Source organism: Mixophyes fleayi, chromosome 6 (genome assembly GCF_038048845.1).
Source record: "Mixophyes fleayi isolate aMixFle1 chromosome 6, aMixFle1.hap1, whole genome shotgun sequence".
Classification (NCBI taxonomy): Eukaryota; Metazoa; Chordata; class Amphibia; order Anura; family Limnodynastidae; genus Mixophyes; species Mixophyes fleayi.
Genome location: NC_134407.1, coordinates 141,732,481 through 141,755,618, shown reverse-complemented (window position 1 = coordinate 141,755,618; position 23,138 = coordinate 141,732,481). Strand labels below are relative to the sequence as shown.

General features: G+C 41.2%; 1 protein-coding gene and 1 long non-coding RNA gene across 2 annotated transcripts in view; one reads left to right on the top strand and one right to left on the bottom strand.

Annotated features, from left to right (window-relative positions):
* Positions 1–1,791: 1,791 nt before the first annotated feature.
* Positions 1,792–5,826, bottom strand: LOC142094458 (uncharacterized). The gene is made up of 2 exons (XR_012677669.1): positions 5,602–5,826; positions 1,792–2,029 (listed from the first exon to the last, which is right to left on the bottom strand). It is a non-coding gene; the product is annotated as an uncharacterized LOC142094458 (long non-coding RNA).
* A 10,771-nt stretch (positions 5,827–16,597) lies between these two features.
* The window catches only part of HELZ2 (helicase with zinc finger 2), a 55,538-nt gene continuing 48,997 nt past the window's right edge, over positions 16,598–23,138 (top strand). The window contains exons 1-2 of the mRNA XM_075176601.1: positions 16,598–17,574; positions 20,481–20,661. Of these exons, the coding sequence (XP_075032702.1) occupies positions 16,628–17,574; positions 20,481–20,661 (1,128 nt within the window). The 5' untranslated portion in view covers positions 16,598–16,627. The remainder of the gene's footprint in view (positions 17,575–20,480; positions 20,662–23,138) is intronic.

Genomic DNA, 23,138 nt, shown 5'->3' with positions numbered 1-23,138 from the left:
TGAAAATTAACAGTGCTTTCTCCACTCTTATTTATGTGAATGTTACATAATGAATTGGTATTTTCATGCAATAATGCTTCTGTCGGAACACAGCCATTGGTTTAGTGTTATGCTGGAGTTATAAGCGTAGTACATACATGTGGCTTACTGTCTTTGGTGCTTGTTAATATCTTTTCTACAACAATAATCATACTCTTGCCCACCTCCTGGATAGAACAGAGATGGGAATTGAGGCACTTGATACAACTCTCTTACATTTCTGTGGGGTAATAAGGGAAGATACAGGTGGATGTTTTTATTAATTGTGGGAAACATTATGAGGTGATACGGTTTTCAGAATATTCTCTCATTTCCCCAGATTCACTGGTCCATTTTGGCTTCTCAAAGGAAGATGTAAGTTGTGCTGGAAAACAGGCAATATTATTATTATTTATTATTACCCTTTATTTATATAGTGCCACTAATTCCGCAGCGCTGTACAGAGAACTCACTCACATTAGTCCCTGACCTATTGGAGCTTACAGTGTAAATTCCCTAACACACCACACACCCCCCACATACTCTTACACTCTTTTTGGTAGTGTGGGAGGAAACCGAAGCACCCGGAGGAAATCCACGCAAACACTGGGAGAACATACAAACTCCTAACAGATGAGGCCATGGTCGAGAATTGAACTCATGACCCCAGTGCTGTAAGGCAGAAGTGCTAACCACACTTTTGAAAGTAACAAAATCGGTCACAGACACTCAGTGGTGCCAATTATTTTGTGGCCTGAATCAATTTTCAGTTACTCATTTACTAAAAACTAAAGTGCACCATGCTTCAGTGATGTCACTGTTCCTAGTGAATCGATAGGTTGCATTGACTTTGTCCATAAAATAGCTGCCTTCATTGAGGAAAACGGTATATTTATGGGTGAGATAAGTATTGTGAGTTTCTGGAGCTTGTGCATATGTTTAAGTGTACAAGTGAGGGTGGGACCAGGCTTCTGTGTGCCATGTGTGAGAAAATTAGTCACAGTTACTATACAGCACCATCTGCAAGTTGCTCAAGGTTTGAGAGGTAAACTTCCAAGCAATGCGAGTTCCTACATTATAAATGTTCCTAAAACAAAAATGTTTCCTAAAAATATTTTAATATGTAATACAAACTGCAGGGTCAGCACTAACTGTTACAGAAGGCAGAGTGTTTCCTATATATAAATCCAAAATAAGAATTAAAAATAAAAGGCACAACCCTCACAAAATCAAAAGAGTATTATAGAAGTTTATTTCAGCAAATCGATGTTTTGGTACTACATTGTCTTATTTGTTGTAGTATTTAGAACTTCTGGTAGACCTGAAAATAGTTGTCTACCTTTAGATTACCTTAAATTATAGGTATATAAGGATTTTCAATACATTTCCAGTCTGCTTTTCAGCTATGTATTTTTTTTGGCCCTGGAATAATTCTGTTCTGTTCTGCATTGCGTACAGAAAGCTTTGTATTGTATTTCAGAGCAATAGCAAATGACAACTCTGATCATATCAGGGCATGATTGAAAAAATACAGAGGGAAGCTAGGAAGAAAAAGCTGTGCATTTAGTAAAAGTTACAAAAGGGCATTGACATGATACTCGGGCATACACGGGCTATTTGCCCACAACAGCTGATGAATTGTGTACCAGGGAAACTTGTTGGGCTATCTCCAGACTATGATTCGTCTCTGGTACCATGGATGTGAGAACATATTTTCATACCCAACAACATTTCTGAATAAAGAACACCTACTTTTCTTTAACACAAATCACCCACGGAGCAATAGCAATTTTATTAAAGGGTTAAATCAATCTATAATATAAGTTGTAACATTACACACAATGGAATGCAATTACAGTACAATACCAGAATTATTTTCTACAGCCAACCCTGAGATATCCTTTTTGGGCTTGATCCTTTGTAGTGAGGCTCCTCTACCGTACCTGCCAGCAAAGCAGTGATGCTGCTTCACTGTTATCCCGCTTCTGGCGGGCACTCAGATGCACAAGACCTGCAGGAAATAAGGATAAAATAAGAACATTGTCAGTCCTCTCATCCCTACCCTGTAACCTCAGATTTTTTTCAATTCAGTAGAAGCAGTAACCAAGCCTGCCATCAGAACCTGTCAGGCCCAGTGCTAATTAATCTGGCAGGGCCCCCCACCTTTCTCTTTGCAGTACATGCCTCCCTCATCAAAGCACATGCCTCCCCCACTCTCTCATTACAGTACATGCCCCGCTCCCCCCTCCCTGATCACAGCACATCTCCCCCTTCCCTCATCACAGTACATGCCTCCACTCCCTTCCTGCCTCATCAGAGTAAATGCCTCCCCCCCCCCTCTCTCATCACAAAAGTACATGGTCTGGCTATTTTCACCATATAAATGCTCTAATTCACTTACCTAGTTGCCCGACCGCATGTCCTCTGTCCCCCTCCGCAATTCGGTGCACCGCACAGTGATGATGTCACAGCGCGCTCCCAGGCTATTAGTGCCTGGGAGCTGTCGCAACGCAGAGGGTACAAAAGACAGGTGGCCCGAACACCCCCGGGGCCCGGACAGATGGAGGGGTCTGTCCAGGCCCCTCACGCCCATACTGGCCGTCCCCTCCTTATGGCGCCCTGGCAGTAACCCCTTACCATTCCAAACACCAAGCTTTACAAGCTCTATGCCTAAATCACCAGCTCTCTCTTCTGGTCTCTGGACATGGCCTTTTATCCTGGCTCTGGTTCCCATGCTTGATATTTCTAGGTACAAGGAGGGAGCTAGCTCTAACCTTCCTGATTGGGAGCCCTTATCTTAAGGGAGAGAAAAGCCACTGAGAGCTGCCCATCGGGATCGTTCCCCTCCAGTTATAACTTCCAAGTTGCCCATATACCTATGTATGTATCCTGTATGTTTTATTGTGTTTTCATGACTGTAACAGTACTAAAGCTGTAAAAAGAAAAGTGGTTACCATGTTGTGGACAGAACGATCCTGCCAAGATCCAATTGCAACCTGCTCTATTTATGCTCTAAGCCAGTGGTTCCCAAACTGTGCGCCTAGGCTCCCTGGGGTGCCTCGGCCAGGGCCAATGGCAATCAAGGCGGGGGACTACTTGGTAATTATTTTGGCTTAGGGGTGTCTTGAAAAAATTATGGAGACCCTAAGGGTGCCTTGAACTGAAGAAGTTTGGGATCCACTGCTCCAAGCTCAGACTCTTGCATTGTGTGTGTTAGAGTTGTTCAACACACACAGGAAGTGCTCACTAAAAGACAAAATGGTTAATTTGGGGAGGACTAGAGCTAAGTTAATCATAGCGATTAAGTTCTCTTTGTTGAGAACCATTTTGTGTTTATTTCCAGACTTTGTGGAGCCAGAGCCAGCGCCAGCAGGGGGTCCTGGATTGAGATGGGTTTACCTGTGAACCTAGGGTCTGTGTACCAAAATAAGTAAAAGTGATCTGACTGAAGTCTAAACTTTGTGCGAAATTATATGCATCCATGGTGTACAGTCACCTGAAGGTGGAAACCCCATTTAAGTTGTGGATCTATGGTAGAATATTAATGTTCATATCAGTGGCAGACAGGGTCTAGAAAGGTTGCCAGGAGACAAAAGGGGCCCACCCACAACTATAAGGCTTTCATTTAATTTTTCTAAGAAATAAATAAAATTTTCAGAAAATACATAAGTGGAAAAAAGATACAATTAAAATTTTTGGGAAATGTATATTTTTTGTAATTACAGTGTACATATATTGTACATATTACTGGCAGTATACAGTAGATAATAAATGTAAATACAGTGTTATAATTTAATTATTTAAAAAAAAAAGTTAAATAGTGGTTATTTTTAAATAGTTTGCTAGTAATGTTTAGAGCGATCGTTTGATATCACTAGATGATTGTGTAAACTAAAGATTATGGGGCATATTTAATAAAGCACGATAGTGCTTTTAACGGGTCATTAAGGTCCCACAGTGTCCTCCGCAAATTTATTAAGGGGGCATCGCAGCAGATATCATGGATATCTGCTGCTTTGCATTCCTCTTCCTTTTTGGGAGCAGTCACCATTCAACAGAATGGTGACTGCTCCTGGCTGCAATCTAACAAGTCCCGAAAAAACATTTCGTCATGTTAATGTATGCCAGCTGAAGCTGGCGTACATCATCCGAATTGAAGAAATCTAATGCTGTCAGCTCTGCTCCGAAGAGAAGAGCTGGACAGCGCATGTGTGGAGGGATCACATGATCCCTCCCTGTCACTCAGCGCTCTCTGGGGATCTGTGTGCGCATGTCCAGTTCTTGGAACTGGACATGCGCAATTGAAGAGTGAAGAGAAGACCCGGAGACAGCGCTTCCGAAGAGGGGGGTAAGTATGATTTTTTTTATCACTGAAACAGCAGTTTTTCGGAACTGCTGTTTCTGTGCAGGGCTGTACATAAATGTGAGAAGTAGTTCAATCCTTATCATTGCGATAAGGATTGAAAACTACTTTCCACTTTATGTGAATATTGATAAATGTGCCCCTATATGACTGTGACAGCCCACTGGGTCGGTGATTCGCCTTCACCAGCAGGAACAGCAGCATCATGTACCCAAGTACTTGGATCCCCTAAGTTCGGGTGTGTTCGATACTCGGGGAACCGTGCCTGAGCATCTTTATAAGGAACAGGTGCCATTGGCCATGAGCAGTGTCAAATCAGAGTGCATGTTTTACACAGTTTTCATAGAACCACAATGCAACGTCTTATATGTAATCAGCATCCATTTTTGTCAATGTTCAACATTTACATTGTATGAAACACTTGTATCCTGTTATCATTCAGCATGCTACTACACTTGTGTATCACTCTCCTTATGTACCCAGTATTCAGACTGTTGGAATACAACAAATACAACTGTGCCATACTTACTACCCCAAGGTCAGTGCTTTTTTGAGCCTCCAACTACACCTGTGCCCCCTCTAACTCTGAGAACCTGGAGTTAGGAGCCTGAATGTCTTGTTAGACCTGTATCACTCTCTTCCTGGGATCAGTCTCTACTAGGAATGCCCGGCTATACCTCTGTCCTACTCTTCTGTTTACCTGGAATGAAGACCCTGCTCTGTGTGCTCCCCACTTCACCTGAGTCCTTATTTTCCTCTGTGTACCTGGAGTTCAGACCATAATTTCAGCACTGCAACCCGCACTCTATTGCTGATCTGCGAGTTAGCCTTGTAGACACTCCATTCAGACTACCAGGAGCCAAGTTTCCGTCCACAATTCTTCTCTGAACCCCGAGTCTATTTCCCGTCCTATTCCACCCGGGTCAGAACACTTTCTGGCCCTCTCCCTGTACCCAGCAGACTACCACCCGTGACTATGTCTGCCCTGTTGGGGCACGGTCAGTGGAGGCGGAGCGCAGTGACGACATTGTTGTGAATCGGTTTATTATTGTGAGGAGAAGCGAGAATCGAAAGTGAAGGGGATGGATACATATGAATGAGAGAATGTATATAGCAGCGTAGAGAGGCGACACACTACAGAGGGAGAGGTAGAGAGCAAGTCTCGGTTCATAGTTACATTGTAGAAGCCTCCACTCTGCTGGTAAGAATGATATATTTACCTTATTATAACCACCCTGTAACAAAGCCACAGTACTTCCTATTTTTCTTATGGTTAGACGTGCAGATTATGTAAAGCCAGCCATATTTTTTGAGTAGCGACACCTTCTCTTGTTCTGTATGCTGTGTTAGGCGACCTCTCAATTCCTGTTTATAATGAAATAACATTTTCTACAGGATCATTATCATACTAACCGCACGCACGGGTTAGCAGAGCCATAGCTGTTTTTTTTGCGCTATTTTATTACAACTCCTGTCGCACGCCAGAATATGCTCACTAATATAGCCAGGGCACTATTTTTTACGAGGCTGAAGTTAGCTTCTAATTCCCAACTTCTTATTCACTCCTCATTCATGCTCTAACTTCTTATTCAGAAAAGCTTATTTTTTTAAAGGATTAAATCAAGTTGGATCACCAATTTCTCATCAGATTAACACTAAAGTGTTAATAACCTTATACAAACTGCAATAGTATTTAGCCTGACCCAACAAGGTTTTGGTCGTGAAATCAGGTGGCAAAGTGGGCACAGATAGCATTTTTATTATTTTGAATAAGTAGCTGCAGTTTTGCAAGGGTTAAATGCCCTTGGGCCACCAATTTGACAGTGGGAATCAACACAGAGTGGTCAGTTAAATATAAAACACCTGTCCTTTGCCTGGTCTAACACTGTTTTGAGCATGAAATCAGGTGGCAAAGTGGGCACAAATAGCATTTTCATTATTTTGAATAAGTAGCTGTAGTTTTGCAAGGGTTAAATGCTGATGGGCCACCAATTTGATAGTGGGAATCGACACAGGGCGGTTAGTTACATATAAAACACCTGCCTTTTGCCTAGCCCAACACTGTTTTGGGCATGAAATCAGGTGGCAAAATGGGCACAGATAGCATTTTTGTCATGAGCCGCTGCGGGCGCCGTCGCAACTCGGTTGCACCTTTCCCCTGTCATCAAGGATACGGCTTGGACGTCACTTCCGGTTTCCGGCCCGACCATTACTAAGGCAACGGCCGGACGTCGATGTCAGAGCACCACGTCCCGGCAATACAGGGCAGCCGGGCGCTTGCGCATTAATTTGTAAAGCCTGCAGGCTAATTAGGGTTTATAAGTTTTATTAAAATAAGCAATTTGGGGGTCTAATCATGTGATCCACCTCCTTGTTCCTGATTGGCTACATTTAGTAGTTAAGGCAGGGAGGGCTTAGGCTCCCTGCCGGTTATAGTGTTTCCAGTCCAGTGCTGTTGCTGACCTGCTGTTTGATTCCTGTCTGCCTGATCTTCCGTTGTGACCTTTGCCTGTACCTTGGACTTTGCCTGTTTGCCTGTGACCCTGACCTTTTGGCTTGTATTCTGGACTTCGCTTTTTCGCTACGGACCTCTGACCTCGGCCTGCTACTGACCACCCGCTCCAGTCAGGGCTGGCGCCTCCGGTTACATCTGCAGTACGGCCATCATTGATGAGCTTTTACTACTCTGAGCTTAAGACTTGGGGACATCTGAGTACCTGTGAGCATATAAAGCTCTACGGGAAAGGCGGCTGCTAAAGGTGAAGACCTCTACCCAATCTGTTCTAAAAGCTCATCTTGGTGGTCGTGAGCCCTAACAATTTTGAGCATTTTGAATAAGAAGCTGACCGAATAAGAAGCTAACTTCAGCCTCGTCTATTTTTTGCCATTATTTCCACCCTCTTATATAGACCTTTTTTAGTGTTCTATAAATGTTATTCTATCTGAATCCTGCTGGCAGACACAACTTTCCCAAGCTATTTCAGAAATTGTGTTTTGCTGTCCTTCAGTTGATGGGATACAATGTATTTTTTAATTGTCTCTGGTTTATGCTGTCAGATAATGTTCACATTTTAAACTGGCACTAACAATAGTGGGTTTTCTATGTTATGTTTGGATAATGTAAATATTAAGAGATTAAGTTATAATAACATTACTCAAGATTTTTAGAGAGGGGTTTCCAAATGCTTTTTTTTGGAAAAAAACAAAACAAAAATAAAGTTGCCACAATAAACCTGGAACGGGCACTTTCTTGTACTCAAGATGTTATTGAATATCAAGATTAAGAATAACATAATAGATCTACATTTTGTTTTTAATTAAATAATTTACAGCGCTGAACACATCCACGCAAACACACACACATTTGCGCTAGCTCGGTAGATCTGCTCCCACAGTATTCTAGCCACCAGAACACTTCATCTGTCACCTGTTGCCAAAGAAAGCACTTCTCATAGCTCTCTTTTATTTCCTCCACCTATAACTCTCTCACCCAACCAAGTCGCTTAATTTCCCTCAGCATTCCCTTTTCTCTTCACATCTTTCCTTTGTCTCGTGCTCTTTCCTTGATCTATCAGCATTCTCTCCCTTTTCCAAACTCTCTGGTCTTTCCCCTAATTGTTCTCTCTCTTCTCCACTCAGCCACTGCAGAACAACACTGTTGTAAGCCCCTGTGGGAAAATTAGAAATAGGGTCCCCCTGCCAATAGTTTTTAAAAACATACCCCACGCATAGATGCCACCGACACATACAGTGCATAAGTATTGCACACCCCCACACATTCTTCATTGCATAATAGTGATGAATAGAAACTCATTACTAGCCCAAGATCTAAGGGGTGATGTGGAGTGGTGGGGCGTGGTCATGTGATTGTGTCACTGTGATCTCATCCCCACCACACGCACTTCAACAGTGAAGTAGGTGGGATCCGGGAGGGAGGCCTGCTCTTCCGGGAGACTCCCTTCAATTCGAGAGTCTCCCGTAGTAGGCAAGTATGATATAAAGGTGCTTTAATCAAAGTATCTGAAAATAACAAACACCCAGCCCCCACAGATAGGCCACTACATCACATCTTGACCCCTCTGTAAACAGTGGGCAGCTAGGCCCATTACCTTTTACTGGCTGAACACATCAATGACAGTCCTTCTGAGATTATTTCTCCTCAGTGTGGTGGTGGCTCCAGAGCCCGGTGGAATTCTAGTGCCACCTATCGTGAAACCATGCCAAATATATTAGTTGCAAGATCAGGTTAGGGTTGCCGTCTCCTGGGGTAAACGGCAGCACTTCCCATACATTAGCCAAGTAATAAGATAAAAAGAAAAATTTGCAACAGTGTATTTTGAACCACAATAACAGAGCAGTGGACTGCTGATATTCTATAGCTCTCTCACTGTGCTGACCCTGTAACTAGATCAGCGGTCTATATGTATACAATCACTGGACGACCGCAATGCCAAAGATGAATATCAAGTAATTCAAAGGTGCTCTCCACGAGGATCATATCAGCCCAATGTTAGACAAAGTATAAAGATCAGGCTAACGCGTTTCATTGCCTTGGGACGATTTCATCAGAGACGCTGATCTAGATACAGTGCCAGCACAGTGAGAGCCAGCAGAAACCGTCCTGCTTTGAGATGAGGAGGATTATAAACACTGCCGAGTATTCTCTATAACGTGTGGAGGTCATCATAACTTCAGTGCACACAAAGCTGCCAAATTTGACTGCTGAATACCTTCCTCAATCTACGGCAGTTAACCTCATTTCAGCACACACAGAGCTGTGGTGCTATATTGGATCACCGAGTATCCTCTCCAATCTACGGCGGTTACTAACATCTCAGTGCACACGGAGCTGTGTGGTTATATCTGACTGCCCTATCCAGATTTCTGGTAAGCCAATCGGCAATATACAGAGCTACTCTGTTTTAATGCACTAACTTTATACGGCATACTATTCTAACTTTGGCTGTTGTATTGTGCTTAACATTTGAGAGATCACCAAGTATTTGGAAGTGGAATTTATAAACTAACTCTTCAATTTGGATACAGAAGGATCTTTATTGTGCTGTTTTAATATTGTGCTATATCATGGCAGTGTTTTGAATAAGAAAGATATAAGATGGACACAGACTGTCAAATTTGTTTTATTTAAATATAGCATCGTAGATCTACTGAATTTAATATTGTATCAAATGTAGAGAAAAATTGATGGTCTGTGACAGCACTAGATCCTACTATTTGAACATTTATTTTAGTTATATTTTAACTTTGTTTTGTATCTCATCTGAATTTACTATGCATATTTAATGCAATGTTTTTGTACATGAATATGTGGTACTAATAAATAAAAAGTTACAGTCCATCGCTCTGTTATTGTGGTTCAAAACGCACTGTTGCAATTTTTGATTTTGATCTTCTAGACATTTTTTAGGGGATTGCAGACCCCTGCAACTAGTGATTTCTTTTGGATCACAGCCTATTAAGTGCCAGAAGGGATTTATATTTTCTATATCAGCCAAGTAATAGCACACCAGTCCAGTGCTTCAGTATAAGTAGCCACAGGTAGTCTTTTTAGTCCCATAAAAATAATCAACGTATAACGTAAATTCTTGCCTCTCTGGCTCTAACTAACACAGAAAAGACTTCCCTCTTTAAGATGGAAGCACCTAATGTCCCACACACACAAAAATAACAGAACTGATAACAATGACAGTGTCTCTCATTAGGCCACTGACCTGTTCCCCAGGCAGTGAGAGACTGAGAGAACAGCCTCACAGCCTATTAACCTACACCAACTTTTACACTCACTAACTACACCTACACCAGTGTACGGTCATAACCCCCTAGGGACCATACACTGGCTCTTACTGCAGCGGAAAACAATCTTTGGGAAGCTCTTTTTCAAACACAAACACCTGGGGTTTTAAATCGCATAGGACAGAAATCTGGGACATGTATACCAACAATTTCCCCAGTGCTTCTGTCAATATATATATATATATATATATATATATATATATATATATATATATATACATTTACACACACACAATTGGAAAGATAAATCAGAAGAAATGTGTGACCTTCACAGAAATTGAATGTCAGCATATTGAAATTGACACAGTCAGTTGAAATGTAAAACCAGAGTTAATACCGTGAGAGTGAGATTGTCTTACAATTCTTAGTTTAGCCCAGTATGTAGACTAGTCAACTAGATACTAAGATTTAATGTTTGTTTTTATTAATAACATTAAAGCAATACAAATTTAAATCAACAAGTAATAATGTACCGTATATTGTGATTAGACCATATACCATAAATACTCACAGTAATTAGTTAATTATTATGAATGGTTCTTCATTGTTGAAATGCTGGTTATAAATGGCTGCTCTATTCTTTTGTAGCTTGTAAGGTGATGATACAACTGGTTTAGGTATGTTACTTTATCATGCCACTTCTACGGAATTCTAGATCAGCCAAGCAGCGTTCATAAAACAGAATTGAACTCAAAACAGTGGTTTCCAAATTTAATGTGACTGAGGAGGTGGAGTTATATAGAGTTAAAAGCAGTTTTTAACTCTAGTCTTTAACGCAGCAGAAGGGGATTTTATAATTACAATAAGACAGGTAGACCCAGATAAAGACTAAGGGCCTGATTCATTAAGGATCGTAACTTGAGAAACTTCTTATTTCAGTCTCCTGGACAAAACCATGTTACAATGCAAGGGGTACAAATTAGTATTCTGTTTTGCACATAAGTTAAATACTGACTGTTTTTTCATGTAGCACACAAATACTTGATAGCTTATTTGTACACTGAAATTTAAAGTTGATATTTGTGTGCTACATGAAAAAACAGTCAGTATTTAACTTATGTGCAAAACAGAATGCTAATTTGAACCCCTTGCATTGTAACATGGTTTTGTCCAGGAGACTGAAATAAGAAGTTTCTCAAGTTAAGACTCTTAATGAATTAGGCCCTAAATGGGGTAAAAGCAGGGGAGCAGTTTTGTGGTGCTGAGCTCACAATGAAGCCAGCACAGTGCCTTCATGATTATTCACTGAGAGCCACTTTTCACAGACTCCATTATCCAGACCTTCACTGTTAGATACTTTGCATAGACCAGTGATGTCAGGAAGTAATATTATTATTATTAATATTTTTTAATTATTAATTTATTTATAAGGCACCACACATTCCGTAGCGCAGGATACAGAAGCAAGTAAAGAATAAATGAGATAATACACATAAGTAGCACAGATGAGTGTGAGTAATGCTATGGGGACTCACACAGAGTGCAGCAAAAGGCAACAGTATGTACGAGGGAGTCAGACAGTAGACAGACATGGGACAATAGGTAGAGAGGCTACAAGAGATTACATTCTAGAGGGAGCGGTGGTGAGACACATTAGGAGCAACCTGGAGAAAATGGAGATGGCAGGTAAGAAAGAGGAGGTGATGGATAAGATGATCTGGAGGTGATAGAATAGGCAGGCTTGAAAAGATGAGTTTTGAGTGAGCGTTTGAAGGACTGAAGGGTGGGGAGAGTCGATTGAGGCGGGGTAGGGAGTTAGAAAGAATGGGGGCAGCACAGCAGAAGTCTTGGAGGCGAGTATGGGAGGAGGTAGTGAGAGGTGAATTGAGGTGAAAGTCAGAGGCGGAGCGGAGTGGGTGGGTAGGTATGTACCTCTAGAGAAGGTCAGAGATGTAAGGGGAGAAGTATTGGTAAGGGCTTTGTAAGTAAGGGTAAGGAGCATGAACTGAATCCTGAAACGGATAGGGAGCCACTGATGGGATTTATGCAGATGAGAAGCGGAAGAAGTGCAATGGGAGAGGAAGATGAGCTGGGCCGCATCATTCTGTATGGATAGAAGGTCAGAAGTGTGAGAGGCGGGAAGGCCAGTGACAAGGAGGTTGCAATTGTTGAGACGAGCAATAATGAGTGAATGAACCAGGATGTTGGTTGCTTCCTGAGAGAGGAAGGGATGGCTTTTTGTGATGTTACGGAGGAGGAAGTGGCAAGATTTGGTGAGGGACTGGATATGAGGGGTAAAGCTGAGGGCAGAGTCAAGGGTGACTCCAAGGCAGCAGGCTTGGATGACAGGAGAGAGAGTTATGTTGTCAACCTAGAGAGAGATATTGGATGGGATAGCAACATTGGCAGGAGGAAAGACGATGAGCTCGGATTTGGAGATGTTGAGTTTGAGGAAGTGTTGTGACATTCAGGTAGTTACAGCCAAGAGACAGCTAGATAATTGGGTTAGGAAGGCAGGAGACAGGTCAGGGGATGAAAGAAAGATTTGCGTGTCATCAGCATAGAGGTGGTATTGGAGGCCAAACGATTGAAGTTCACTGTGAGAGGTGGTGTAGTGAGAGAAGAGCAGAGGGCCAAGGATGGAGTTTTGGGGGACTGCAATAGAAAGAGGAAGAGTCGGAATCAGAGATGCTAAAAGTGCGACCAGAGAGGTAGGAGGCAAGCCAGGATAGAGCTGTTTTCTGTAGACCTAGGGAGTGATGAGTCATGAGGAGAAGAGAATGATCAACAGTGTCAAAAATAGAGGTCGAGCAGTACGAGAAGGGAGAAGTGACCTTTGAACTTAGCTAAGCATAAGTTGTTTGTTACTTTAGCAAGGGCAGATTCAGTTGAGTGAAGGGGACGGAAGCCAGACTGGAGGGGGTCAGGAAGAGAGTGTTAAGAAAGAAAGTGGGTCAGATGATTGAAGAAATTTTTTTATTTTTTTTAAGTTGAATTTTAGGGAAGCAGAGAGTTGGAGAGAGAGGATGGGTTAAGGTAGGATTTCTTGAGAATAGGGGAGATGAGAGCATGCTTGAAGGATGAGGGGAAGATACCAGTGGAGAGAACGAGAGGTTAAAGAGGTCATCAAGGTAATGACAGGCATTGGGAGAGAGGGAGCGGAGGAACTTGGAAGGGACATGTTCAAGAGGATGGGTTGTAGAAGGAGAGAAGAGTGAGGATCTCAGGCACAGTTACATGAGGGTAGGAGCCAAGGGTGGAAGAGTGTGTGATAGAGAGGACAGGTGGGGGGGGGGGGGGGAGAGGCTGGCTAGAACAGGTATCATTGTGGATAGAGTAAATTTTGTCTTTGAAGTAGGTGGCAAATTTGCGAGCGATGATGGACAAGGGGGGAGGAGATGGGGGAAGACACACTAGGGAATTAATGGTAGCAAAGAGACATCAGGGTTTATTGTACAGGGAGGAGATGAGGGAAGTGAAATAGGTTTGTTTGGCAAGAGAGATGGCCGAATAGTAGGAGGAAAGGATGAAGTCAGCGATGGAGTGGGATTTCCTCCATTGGCATTCAGAGGGCCGGGAGCACTTTTGGAGGAGACGAGTAAGAGGGGAGTGCCAGGGTTGGGGTTTAGATTGGCGGAGACAAAGTGGGGTGGCTGGGGCTGCAGTATAAAGGGCAACAGAGAGTGTTGAGTTGTAAAGAGAGACCGGCAGTGGGGCAAGTTAGCAAATAAATGGGAGCGTGGAGGGGGTATATATTGTGTGTATTTGGGCAGTAAATATTGTGTGTGTGTGTGTGTGTGGGTAGTATATATTGTGTATGTGGGCAGTATATATATTGTGTGTGTGGGCAGTATATAAACTATAGTATGTGAGTGTGGGGGGGCAGTATATAAATATAGTGGGTGAGTGTGGGGGGCCAGTATATAAATATAGTGTGCGTAGGGGCAGTATGTTAATATATGTGAGGGAAGGGCGTCTCTTAGTAAAGTGTGGGAGGTAGGCTATTTAATGGTGGAGTGCAGGTGGCGACTAATTATTTAATGAGTGCTATTTTATTTGTGGGGTTATGGTGAGGCAATTTAATTTAATGATAGTTGTGGGAAATGATTATATTAAACGTAAATTCTATTTAATTTATTGCTGGGGCTGTTTGGAGGGAGGGAAAAATAATTATGTATTAAATGGGAATACTATTAATTTAATGTTGGGGCTGGTTGTAGGGAAATAGATCTATTTAGCAAATGTGAATATTAGTATTTTTAATGTTGGGGGTGGAGGGAGGCCTAATTCTAAAACTTATGTGCTACTGATTTAACACTGGGGCTAGTTGGAGTTTTCTAAATCTCATGTACCCATTTTTTCCCAAATAGGGCATCCAACATTCCAGGATCCAGACAAGCAGCAACTGATCTAAAGACACCAGCAGCCTCAAGTGGTGAAAGTGACAAGAACAGGTAGGAGAGAGCAGCACAGTCTGCCAACTTTCCTGTATCTGCAGGTAGAGTCCCGAATTTGGGTGACAGTCTCGCTTATTCAGGATTTGGACAGTTGGGAGGTATGTCCCACTTCACACTGTATTGCTCTTGAAGGCAGAACTGTGTGCACCTAACAGTAGTGCACACAGTATTGCCTGTAAATTGTCAATTTGTCTAAAATGATAAACATCTTACATTATTGGGGCCCCTGTCTAAAGTGTCCAGACCCCCCCAGAGGCTTAATCCAGCTCTGGACAAGGGTGTCAGATTGACACCTAGTGCTCTTCCCAGTACCACCCCTCATATTATTTGTTTTAGGTTAATCCTAAAACAAATAATAACTCTATTAGTATATATGGTGAAGCAAAAACTTTGAAAAAAAATTGCTTTAAAAATCTGATGTCGCTGGGCCGCTACTTTTGGGCCAGTGTTGTGTGCTTGCCCCCCAGGCTAAAGCCTGCCAGCCAGGTCCTGGTCCCCATTGAAAATGATGGCGACTGCGGTTTAATGCAAAACTTAGCCTAATGCAGGAGATAACTATGATATCTCCTGCATTAGGCTTTTTTAACTTAAAGATGCCTAAGCCATGTGAAAAAAGCTGTTTTCGCATGGCTTTATTGCCAATTCCTGTCAAAAGGGTAATGTAAATGAAGGATGAAGCTGCTTTTTGTTGCCAGACTTTCAACACTAACCAATAGGTGGCGTTACATCTTCTGTAACCTCAAACCCACTTCACAACACAAACAATAATTGTCAAATCAGCACTTTCAACAAACAATGCTTTCAATAATAGCATAGTGGTAGCAGGAAGTAGGGCTGCAGTGAGGTGCTACAGTGGTGAGTTTCTGTCTTTAGTTTATTTCTCTGTCTTACTTTAGTCTGCTGTCCTATCTTGATTTATCCCTTTTCTTTTCTCTGGAGCATTTCACTCTTTTTGTCTGTACTTTGTAGCTGCCTCTTAATTTTCTTTTACTTCTCTGTGTTGTTTGATTTGCTTCCTATGGTCCATCTCTTATACTGTGCTCCTTCTGATTTTCTTTCTTCCTTACTTGCTCTAGTTACTGACATAATGCACATAGGTGACCAAGCCGCAGAGCCCATCCTAAACACTGACACCAATGACTGCTGCCCACTACCAGGGCGGCAGGGTTATGGGGATTGTTTATTATATGTGTCAATTTTGTGTGTGTGAAGCCTTTAATTACATTGTTCAAAGTGAGCCTGCCAATGTGCTTCTCCACCTACGTGCAACAGGGTGATGCAAAACAAGTTGCTTTTAAAGTATAGGATGAGACCTAAAAACTGCTAGCTCTGAGCTGCTGCATAGTTCCATGTCCTTTTTCAAAAGGAAAATGGCTGTGCCTATAAGTAATAATTTAGTTTATTTCACTAATCTCACTCCACAGAAGGAAATATCATTTGTGCAGTGCTCCACAAAACTAGGCGCACCATTGATCCTTCTCTGTACTTTGCAAGGAACTCACCCGTCCAACACCTCCCCCTGGCTTTTGCAAGCTTCTGCTTCTCCGCAAGCACTGCCGTCTTGTTCCTTAACACCTTACAACACGCCAATCTCCTAAATTTTACACAAATAGAGGCGAACAGTGGTTCCACATACATAAATCACCTCTGTATTTTAGCTTAACATAATGAATTTCACCCAAAACAAATGTTTGTCTAATCTGTCTAATCATATGTTATGTTGTTCAATGCTAATTGTTAATGCTATTAAAAAAATATTTTATTTTAGTGTGTTCAAATACACAAAGGAGATTATATTATAGTACTTTGAAATGTATAGTGTATGTTTCTAGGAAGAATTTTTGAACACCAAAGTTAGGCAATCTGTGGCTCTCCAGCTGTTGTAAAACTACCAATTTTGGAGGTCTCTGGCTAGCTGGCCTGCCAGGGTTTTTAGTTTACAGCAGCTGGAGAGATACAGGCTGCCTAGGCCTAGAATATATTATGGAAAATTTGCCTGAAATTTCTAATCTCTGATATTGTTGAAGGGACAGGAATGGGACAATTCAGGGAACTGGTTCCCCCAGATCCGGCACCGCTTCTAGAAAATGTGGAGTTACGCCTGGCATGTGCCACTTGTTGCACGAAGAAATATGGGATCACTTATACATACCACCCCTCAGACCACAGCTGTACTACGCAGCTGCTCCTTGCAAAATCTGTGGGTAGTAACAATGGTAAAGAGTGGCATGAAGTAAGACGGCGCCCAGCCTTCCCAGTGCCTGCTCGTTATGTAGTATGTTGGCATTACCAACCCAAGAAAGGCTGCATCAGACATTACCAGAATTGCACCTTTGCTTGGTGCAATGAAGAAATCCATGTTTGGTCCTTTGAGAGGATAAATATGCTTGAGAGGAACCATCTTAGATCCCTACTACTGCCACCCACAACCCCAAGTACTGTTTTCAATGAGTCCTGCAGATGGGAAGACATACTGAGTGAGTTTGGGGGGAAGTTTCAGGACATTTGCGAGCAATGTTTTTATCAGAGCCCTCCTAAAGTCACTGATAAAGATTTATGCCAATCTCACCCCCGTGCAGTGCCCCTTCTTGCTCACATTGTTGATGATGACACAAGGAAACAATGCCATGCTATCCAACCAATGCCCAACATGCATAACATCCGCTTATGTAGCCAACTTTCTAAAGGGTTTCTCTGTCGGGCAGAAAACGGACACTGTCCAAATGCACACAGTGAGGTGGAGCTCGCAGTGTGGAAGGCAGAACAAAAATTTGGACTGAGCCGCAGTAATATTCAGGAAAACAGAGGACTGAATATGGGTTTTTATTGTCGTATTTGCCTGGTTAGTGCCAGCACTCAAGAAAGTTTTGAGGTGCACTGCTCTTCTCTTGAACACGGGCGCATGATGGCTGCAGATTCACTGTCAGTGTGGAATCACCGTGCCCCACCACTTGGCATGAATCGCTTTTTCCTCTGTGAAAGGTAAGTCCTCCTTTCTGGACTTTGTAATGGGCTGCAAAATATTTAGGTGTGAGATTTTTGGAAGGGAGCAGGTATCCTCTTCTTCAGTGGTGGATTAAAATCATAGTTGGCTTTGGATGGTGCTTGACCTTTGGGCACCACACTACTTTCTTTTTTATTGCCTTACTACATCCCACCGAAACACTATTCTTTTTTTTTTTTTTTGTAAGTAGATCACTTTAGAGCTTACGTTATCCTTAGAAAACACAACAAGCCCCTTACTCCAGTTTATGTATACCCAGTATGCCTTCGTACTAAAAATAATTTGCGATAGACAGCAAGAACACTTCCCATAGTTATATGGACCATATAGTAAATTCCTAACCTGAAGTGCACATTACCGCTTCTCAAAGTCATAGGTGTAGCACTGAATTTCAATAGGGAAGGTCTAAATTCCCATACAGACTTGGGACATGTGGTTACCGCCCTAAATGCGCCTGTTATAATCTGTTACTGCTCTCTCCCTTCCAGGTTATACAGTGGAGATTGAATGGAGAGGCAAGAGTAAATTTACGCTAAGTGAGCAGCATGTGTTCCTGACTGAGAATAATATAATTTCACATTTGTGCAGCCATTACTAGTAATAGCATGATTTCAGAGTTACAACACTAAAACCTGAAATTTATGTGGATTCTATAAAATTGCATGCATATATCTATATAAATATGTCCACAGTTGTACTAAAGTTCATATCTGAGTTTGTTTTCTTGAAGTTTATTTTTAAACGTCATTATGCTGCCTACACAAGGTGTGATGCTGAATGAACAAGTTGGCCAGTTCACTTATTGTACCGCATGTGGGTTTATCATAAAAGATTTAATCTGGTGTGGTGGACGTTGTCTCTCATGGACACTTGTGTCAGGGTCTTCATTCATCCTGTAAGTGCAGAGCCAGAAGCAAATTTGCAACCAGTTGTTCAGCCCATAGTCTGAGCAACCAAATCATATATGTAGCTGTAAACAAAATCAAACAAAAAGAAGCACCAAATAGAAATATTAATTTGTATACAGGGTGTTTCAATAAGATGGACCCAATTTCAAAGCAATATATTTCACAATGGCAACATGTTACAATTACACAAAAAGTTACAAACAGTTTAAAGAGTTATCAAATTATACTAACCATTTTATAAATGCTCTATGTGCCCTCCACCTGCTGCATGGACAACATCGAGACGATATTAGAATTCGTCCCAAACACCTCTCAAAATGTCTTCTTCCACTGAATTCACCGCTGCCGTGATTTTGTTTTTGAGGTCATTCAGATCAGTCGCTAATGGTGGCACAAAAACACGTTTTTTGACATATCCCCACAAGAAAAAATGGCAGGGTGTAATGTGTGGGGATCTTGGGGGCCAGCTATGCAGAAAACGCATTTGAATTCTTCTCACGTTTCCCCCTGAAGTGCGTGGTCTCCCTGTGCTCTTCCCCTTACATAAACAGCCTGTTTCCTCAAAGGAACCAACGAGAAATGCTTTTTGGCATTGGCGGATCAATGCCAAAATGCCTTTGAAAAGCACGCTGCACCGCAATTATGGATTCAGTTCTGCTGAACTGCAGAACACAAAACTCATTTTGTTGCGAGGTTGCCATGTTGCGAACGACTGAGGCTAGTGGCTGTTAATGTGCTGGGAAAGGCATCAAGCGGTAGTCATTTGAAACTTTGCCCCACCCTTTCACCTGGTAAGAGTTTCAGATATATAGCAATTTCAAATCTGGTCCATCTTGTCTAATAACCAAATCAATTTAACATAAAATGAATATGCAGAAAAAACACAATCGCCTCCTAGCTATACAAAATATTCCAAATGTATTCAAAATCATCTACAGATAAACAGCTTCATAACACTTCCATAAAATTAAAAGGACAAAAATACATAAAATAGGTTATATAGTCACTAAATAAATAGCGTTCACTAAAACATCAAGAGCATTTATTCTCACATAAGGAGAAAAACTTCTGAATGCATGCAACAAATAAAAACTGTTCAGAGGGAGGTTAAAGAGCATATATATTCTAATAAAGATAACATAGCTATAAACATCTATTGTCCTTAGAACCTTCTGGCACTATGTAATGCCAAATTGTGCAATCAAAACAATAATATTCACCATTAGCAATCACTTAATATTAATATTAATAATATTATATTTGTTGCACAATTTGGCATTACATAGTGCCAGAATAATATAGTAATTCAATAATTTTGCCCCCTTAAAATTGAAAACAATTTTTTTCCTCATAAGTAAATTATTAATTAATTTTGCACCTTAATAAATAAATAATGATTGCCCCAATAATTTATATATGATTGATGTTCCTCTTATATTCTGAATGGCAAAATATCTCAAACAACATGTAGTTTGACCAATCTCGCCACTCACAACCACCTCTTTCATTTTGGCCGTTTGGATGACTGTTTTGTGGCGGTTTTGAAAACCCCAGCTTAGTATATCTGGTAGTTTGTATGTTCATCATTGTTAAAATCAGGATGGCGATTTGTAAAGCGGTGGTTTTGAAAAAGGTAAATTCTGTCCGTTTCAAAACCGCCGTAAAAATAGACAAAAAACGGCGGTTTGACCAAACCACCCTTTAGTAAATCTAACCCATTGTTTCTTAAAGTTGTTTGGGGAGTACATTGTTTTTGGGGAGCTCTATTAGATACTGCTTTTATCTTGGAGATAAAAGGCAAACTTCTACGAAGATATGTGCATAAGCATGTAGAGCTTCCATTAGGAATACACTGAGTAACCCCATCACTCTGCCTCGATCTATTGTAATTCCAGTGACCTCTTGCTCTGTTAGCTGTAAAGTACCCAGTTATCCCCTCTGCCTCACATTGTCCTGTCTTTGTTTTGTATATCAAGTCCCTTGCAGTGCATATATGGGAACGGCTGTCAGAAAGCTCACAGCCCAGAGGAGCTGCAGGAATGGATTCTTAGGGTAAAAGTCAGCAGGAGAAACAAGCATGTGGTGGAAGAAGAGGGTCTGCAGTCTTATCAGGACCGCCTTGTACAGGAGTATAAGCAGAGCGGAGAAACACTAGTGGTGAGTAACATTAACATGCTCTATAATACTATTATTTTATATACAGTACATATGTACTGAGTGCAGTATGTCAATAAAGTTCTTTGAATGCCTGCCATAGCTTGTTCAGTCAGCTTTATTGGCATATTTCACTGAGAGGTGCATTCATTCAAAAGTGAACATGATTTTTATATAAAATGTTTATTGTAACTTTCTTAGCAAATTAATTACAGTAATTCAATTTCAAAGGCTTGGATTATAACTGTAACTCACAAACCAACAATTGACAACTTAATGATTTTAAAAATGTTTGATGAGGTATTTTATGTATGGTGAACTTGCTGATGTTTTCCTAGCAAAGATGCCTAAAAGTGATCTTTAGCAGTAAGAGCTTACATGAGGACTGTGATGGGTGGAAGGTCATACCACAGGATTATGGGGTGTTCCATGAGAAGATGAACCTGACCATTGCTTTTTCAGAATCATTATCAAGGTTTAATTTGTAATTATTTTGTTAGTAAATACCTAAAATGTAATATTCCATGAAAGAAAATTAATTTGCAGCACCATTTATTGTGTTAAATCATGGTAGAGATTTATATGTTGATAGCTGCCTACTGAAGAAGATTTGCTTCCAAAGTTGCCACAATTACCTATGCATCAGCTGGTTATGTTCTACAAGTTCTTAATCCCAATTGTAAAGTGCTATGGAATTAGCTGGCGCTATATAAATAAATGTTGATGATGATGAATGCTGGATGCTATTTAAAGTGTTTACTTCACGATTCATCTGAGAATTTGTTTGAAAAGGTAAATTTATGCATAGTATTTAACTTGCAAAAACAGAGTGTTTTAATTGTCCTGCCCGTGATAAAAAATACAAAAGTTATTGTAGTGAGATAATGGTTTTGAGGTTAGGTGGACAATTGGTTAGAAGTAAGCATTTGCTTAAGTTCATTACCTCTAAAAATCATTAATTGAATTATACAGTTCCACCCGTGACAAATTGAACACCAAGGGCTAGATTTACTAAGCTGCGGGTTTGAGAAAGTGGGGATGTTGCCTATAGCAACCAATCAGATTCTAGCTTTCATTTATTTAGTGCTTTCTACAAGATGACAGCTAGAATCTGATTGGTTGCTATAGGCAACATCCCCACTTTTTCAAACCCGCAGCTTAGTAAATCTAGCCCCAAGACTGGTGATGTTCCAGTCGAACTTTCCAAGTTCTATGAGTTACGTCCCAAATATGTTATGCTTACTTGGGAGATGCCACAAAACGTTTGTGTGTGTTAAGCTGGGTACACACTACAGGTTTTTCATCGAATAATTGGACAAATCAGTCGACATCCGACTGTTTGATCAGATATTGTGTAGTGTGTATACTTACACAATGATCTAAAGTCGCCCCAAAGTGCCCATCATCGTGTCGCTTGGTTGGTCGTACTGTTTAATTTTTGCCGACCAATCACCTTCCAATCCTGCAGTGTGTATGAATTCACCCGACTATCGGCCAATAATGTATCTCAGAGTGACAGGTCTCATTCACCTTGTCTGCTGATCTCGTCATGAGCCACGGTTTCTGTCAACTGTCTGCAGCTGTTTTGCTTTAGAGAAGAGACTGATATCGATGGTATGGGCTGCTCCCCCCTCTCTCCCCCTGCACATGTAGTCTTAACCCTCTGTGTGCTGGCTGGAATGGATAATATTAGTGCAGTATGAGATTAGAGGAGCGTCCGTTCCTGGGGGTTAAGCTTCAGCTGCCGGAGATAAAGCTGTCACACTGAATTTACGGGCAGTTTACAGTTCTGCACTCGGCACAGTGCTGTGTCAAGACAGGCTGCCCAATACAATTGCCGGGCTGATAGTCTCTCAATGAATTAAGACCTGAGCTGTCACTTTTGCCTTTTATGGACTACTTTGCAGCCGATAATTTTGACAGATGAAGAGCAGAGATCTGATGATAATCGTGTATAGTGTGTACACGTCAATCAGTATGCTGATCGGGATTTTTTTAATTTATTCTGTCGTTGGTACATCGTTAATCGTTTACTTTTCTGTAGTGTGTACCCAGCTTTAGTATCATGCAAACTTCATGTACCTTGTCGAAGCAATCAGCAAACAAGATACGAACTTTCCCAAAAAAAACAAGTCAACTGCTTGAATTTGTTTGTTGTGATCCAAAAATTGTTAGAGTGCACAACAGGTAAATGTAAAGACTGCACTACAGATCTCAGAACATTAATTTCTGATGATATAGACACTTATAGCAACATTAGCTGGAAACAATGGAACGAAAGTGTTTGTCGTCCCAAACTAGTTGAGACTGAAGACTTACTAGTAGATGGTATTGCTAAGTTAAATTCACAGTTATTTAGATTAAAAAATCATGGTTATGTTTAAAGAATTCAGTCTCATACATTCACTGACATGATGGAAAATCTAAAGGATGGCGAGGCTGTACTCTAAATTGATTTTTTGGAAAATGTCTCTGTAGTG